Genomic DNA, 4085 nt, shown 5'->3' with positions numbered 1-4085 from the left:
CAGCGAAGGACAATCGGTGTGGCCGTCATCTTCCTGTGTGATTAAGCTTCGTGACAGGCAGAAAACCCCTCTTTTATAGACTGAACATGACTCTCTTTGACGGCATCTCCCTTTGACGTGTCTCACACAACACTGTCTGTCTGCATCTGATGATTGTGTGTGGGGATGCTGTGTGTGAGTGACTGTTGGTATATGTGTTTATTTGTGCGTGGGGGTCAGTCTGTTGGCCGGAATCAAGCTAACCTCTGCCTTTTGCAAACAAATAGTGTGTATATTTTTGAGTGAGTGTGTGACGTTATCAATTCATGTCTATTATTATCAGAGTGTGTGTGTTTTTGTGTCTGCAACGTTTTCATTGTGTGTGTGTGTGTGTGCGTGGTCTGGGCCAACTTTGTGTTGGAGACAGGCTTTTGGCCCTCCTGCGTCAGAGGGTCTTTCTCTGTGGGCCCCTGAGCAAACACATTAAGAAGAATCTTATCACTGCTTATACAGCGACGCGCTGACACACACACACACACTCGCAAACACACACAATGGCGAGCCTGACGCCAAACACGCCAAATGTCATCACGCCGCTAAGAAGGAGCGGGCGGGATCGCAAGAAATTAGCAGCCCCCTCATTGGGCAATGGCGAGGTGTTGGTTTGGCCCGTCATGAAGGACCCGTTGGGTTTATAAAGAGAGGATGGGGCAGGTCTACGTTAGAAGCGACAAGAGCGAAATTCGCACACGCACCTCTGCACACACACACTCTCGACAAGCCTTCTTCACAGAGGCGCATCGGTGCTGAACGACAAGTGTGTGTACGACAAACGAGTTAGGGACTTCAGAGACAGAAATTAAGAAACAGACTTTGGACAAGAAGACTAACGGACACCCAAACAATTGGCTGAACACTGACCCCCAGGAGACATACAGGTTCTCTCAACGTGCAGCTAAAGAAGACGAGGAGACGACAGAGCTAACTCAGCTCTTTGAGACTAAAACGAGACCTTGTTGGTACCCGAAGACCTGAGCTTTAGAACCAGACCGGTACTTGTGGTTGAAGCCCAGAAGCTGTGGTCAGAATTGGTTCAGAAACGGTCAGAAGTTCCGGTAAGAAGGTGCAGTCATGCAGAAAGTATCTGTGGTCCTGTTGGTGGGAGTCCTGACGGTGCTGGTGACTCTGTGGGCTGGAGTGGACACAGCCCCCACCCTGCTGACTGACAGAGGTAAGGAGAGAGGTAAGGAGAGAGGGATGGAGAGAGGGATGGAGGGATGGGATGGAGACTTGAGGGATTGCGGGAGGATAGAAGATGGGTGAGAGTCGAGGTATAAAGGGAACATGGAGGGAAAATATGATGGAGAGAAAGAATGGAAGGGAATGGAGAGAGTAGGAAGGAATGCTGAGATTGAGTGGCTGAAGGGATGGGATGGAGAAGGTACAGGAAGAGAAGGATGGAGAGATCACGGTTAAGGATGAAGATGGCTGAATGAAAGTATTCAGGGAGTATAGATGAAGAATGTGTTGCTCACGCTCCTCTCTTCCTAGAATACTTTCCTCGCCCACACAATGCTGAATTATCCTTTGTACACACACACACACAAACAAATGCAAGCAAGCATACACACACACACACTCAAAGCAGCTCGTGTCCACTCTCCACTTCGACACTAGCTGACATTGGTACTGGGGGATTCCATGGCGTTGCTATGGGACCGCTGTGACGTTCAGAGGGTCTTTAAGGTGGCCACATAACAATACGGCTCAGTTGACACAGTGACCCTCTGCCGACCATGGACAGACAGAAAGCTGAGAAAGGCTGGGAACTTTGTCTACATCACACAACAGACTGTCTCTGATCTGAGACTTGGTCTGTCTCTGAGCTGCTGGGGTTTGGTGGAATCAATCAATCACATTTTATTTGTAGGACACTTTCTACGAATAGCAACTCTGGCCTGAACCACCATGGAGCACACAGAGGAGAAAGGTCAATGTGTCATCATCCTGAATCATTATGAGAGGCATTATAGAATGAGGATGGCATTCTGCCAGGTGTTGAATATGACTCTGAGACCACAGAATGTTCATGTGTGTCTGTAATGTTGTCTTTCAGGAGACATAAAGCAAACAGGTCCAGCTACAGGCGACTCAATTGTGCAAGAGAGAACGGAACCGTCAACGGTCAACGCTTCTAAACTGCTGAAGACCATACTGATGACCAGCATCCCTGTTGGTCGAGAAAAGACATCCACACCCACCAGCAGCCTGGATAGACGATTGAAGATGGATCCGGTGACGAGCAGTCCAGATAGACGAGCCCAGATCCTGAAGATGCTGTCAGCGCTGGAGGAACTCAGCAGGACGATCAACAGCACTCTGAGCACACGGATGACCATGATGCCCAGAGGGTCAGCAAACGGCAGAAATTCAGGAAAGAAGAAGAAAGTGGTAAATCAATGCTGTTCGTGTTTATGATATTCCTACCTGTCTTGGGATATAATAGTTACTTTCACACCAGGATGTGTTTTAGAAAGTAATAAATCAATGGGAGTGATAGGGGCAACCGTGCAATTTTTCTAAATTCTTTGGCCAAATCAACTCAATATTTTGTTTAATGTTTTTTTTTTTACATTGCACTTTTGCCCCTGTCACCTCCATTGATTGCTAGCTAGCGATTGGCTAAAGCTACCTGATGTTTGTAGTGGCTGTTTAAAGATAACGTAACCATGGAATACAGTTTCTCTTCGCCCGTAGACTACTTTCAGGGTGCGGAACCATCTTACATTAAGTTGTGAACCTGAACTTCTCCTTTATAAAATGTTAAATACTGTACCTGTGATACATCATTTGAAAGGATCCTCCTGCCTGCTTGGAACTAAAGTGTGACTTCTTCTATTCCTGTACTGAAGGTAGCTGAGGCGGATAGAGTGAAAACCACCACAGTGCCTCCTGTGGATGTTGGAGGTAGCGTCACTGCCTCCCGGCCCAGCACTGACGGCATAGACAGTCTGAGTGGCCGAAACTTCAAGAAGTCCCTCCCACAGCAACCCAAGAAGCCCAGCAACAAGAGAGGTGACTGCAAGGGGTCAAAAGTCAATTAGGAAGTCTTTGTCACTGGTTTCCTGTTTTGTCATGTTTGCTAATATTTGAAGATAATGCTCAACTTCCTAATCTCGTTCTCTTTCTCTCCAACAGTGTGTTTCTGGAAGTACTGCTCCCAAAACTGATCCTCCACAGACCCTGACAAACACCCCTATAAACATCCATGGTACCCTCCAAACCAACATTCCCCCCATCCTACCCCCACCCTGCACCCGGGCACTAGGCAACCAATGCGGCGAGGCATCAGAGGCCCGGCGCCACCACTGACCTTTTCATTGGCTCATGAATAACAGTACTGACCAATCAGGTTGCCCCATCATCGACGTGTGTACTTGTGCCTATGTGCACGAAAGTCTGTTAACCGTTTATAGTAGAGAAAACGCTGTGTGTGATCTCTAATAAAGATGACCCAAGCATGATAAAACTATAGGACAATAAAGACACGTTTATTTTTCTACAGATCTCTCTCTCTCTCGCTCAGTTGTTCATTATGGAATGACCAATATGTCCAAAATTACCAAAATGACTGAAACTGTGTGCAGTTGGCTGCTAAAGATGAGGTTGAGGGCAGATGTATTGCTGTTTTTTGAGGGGCTCACAAGATCATTTGAAAGGGTTCGAGGCATCATCGCAAAGCACAGAGACTATTGTCTTAAACGTTCTGTACACATTGGTTGTATAATGTAATGTTACTGGACTGCTTACATTGGTGGTAGAGATTTACATAAGAGATTTACACACTTCTTGCAAAACTCTAGAATTCCTGGAGAGGATGTCCCCATGGTAACCCATGGTGGCACTGTAAACTACGCTAGTTGATAATAGGGCTTTTAAGTTTCGGGTTCCACAGAAGAGTCAGTTGTACCGTTGCCTTGGTGACTGTGGGTGACTGGGTTGAGGTTTAAAGGGAAAGTTCACCCCATATTCAAAAGTCTGTCAGAAGTTGTCATACATCAAAAGAGACACAAAGCAAGGTGACAAAAATATCAAAGACAAATCAC

General features: G+C 46.7%; 1 protein-coding gene across 2 annotated transcripts; it reads left to right on the top strand.

The window, feature by feature from the left end:
* Positions 1 to 702: 702 nt before the first annotated feature.
* Positions 703 to 3545, top strand: urp2 (urotensin II-related peptide). Of its 2 annotated transcripts, none has more exons than XM_071330021.1 (4): positions 703 to 1210; positions 2096 to 2430; positions 2892 to 3054; positions 3178 to 3545. In XM_071330021.1, the coding sequence occupies exons 1-4, from the start codon at positions 1111 to 1113 to the stop codon at positions 3207 to 3209; spliced, it is 630 nt and encodes a 209-aa protein (XP_071186122.1). In that variant the 5' UTR covers positions 703 to 1110; the 3' UTR covers positions 3210 to 3545. The 2 variants fall into 2 exon arrangements, with proteins under 2 accessions (XP_071186122.1, XP_071186121.1); XM_071330020.1 differs by having other exon boundaries at positions 977 to 1222.
* Positions 3546 to 4085: the final 540 nt, after the last annotated feature.

Source organism: Salvelinus alpinus, chromosome 10 (genome assembly GCF_045679555.1).
Source record: "Salvelinus alpinus chromosome 10, SLU_Salpinus.1, whole genome shotgun sequence".
NCBI lineage: Eukaryota > Metazoa > Chordata > Actinopteri > Salmoniformes > Salmonidae > Salvelinus > Salvelinus alpinus.
The sequence above is the reverse complement of the archived record's forward strand: the minus strand, read 5'-3'. Positions and strand labels throughout refer to the sequence as shown.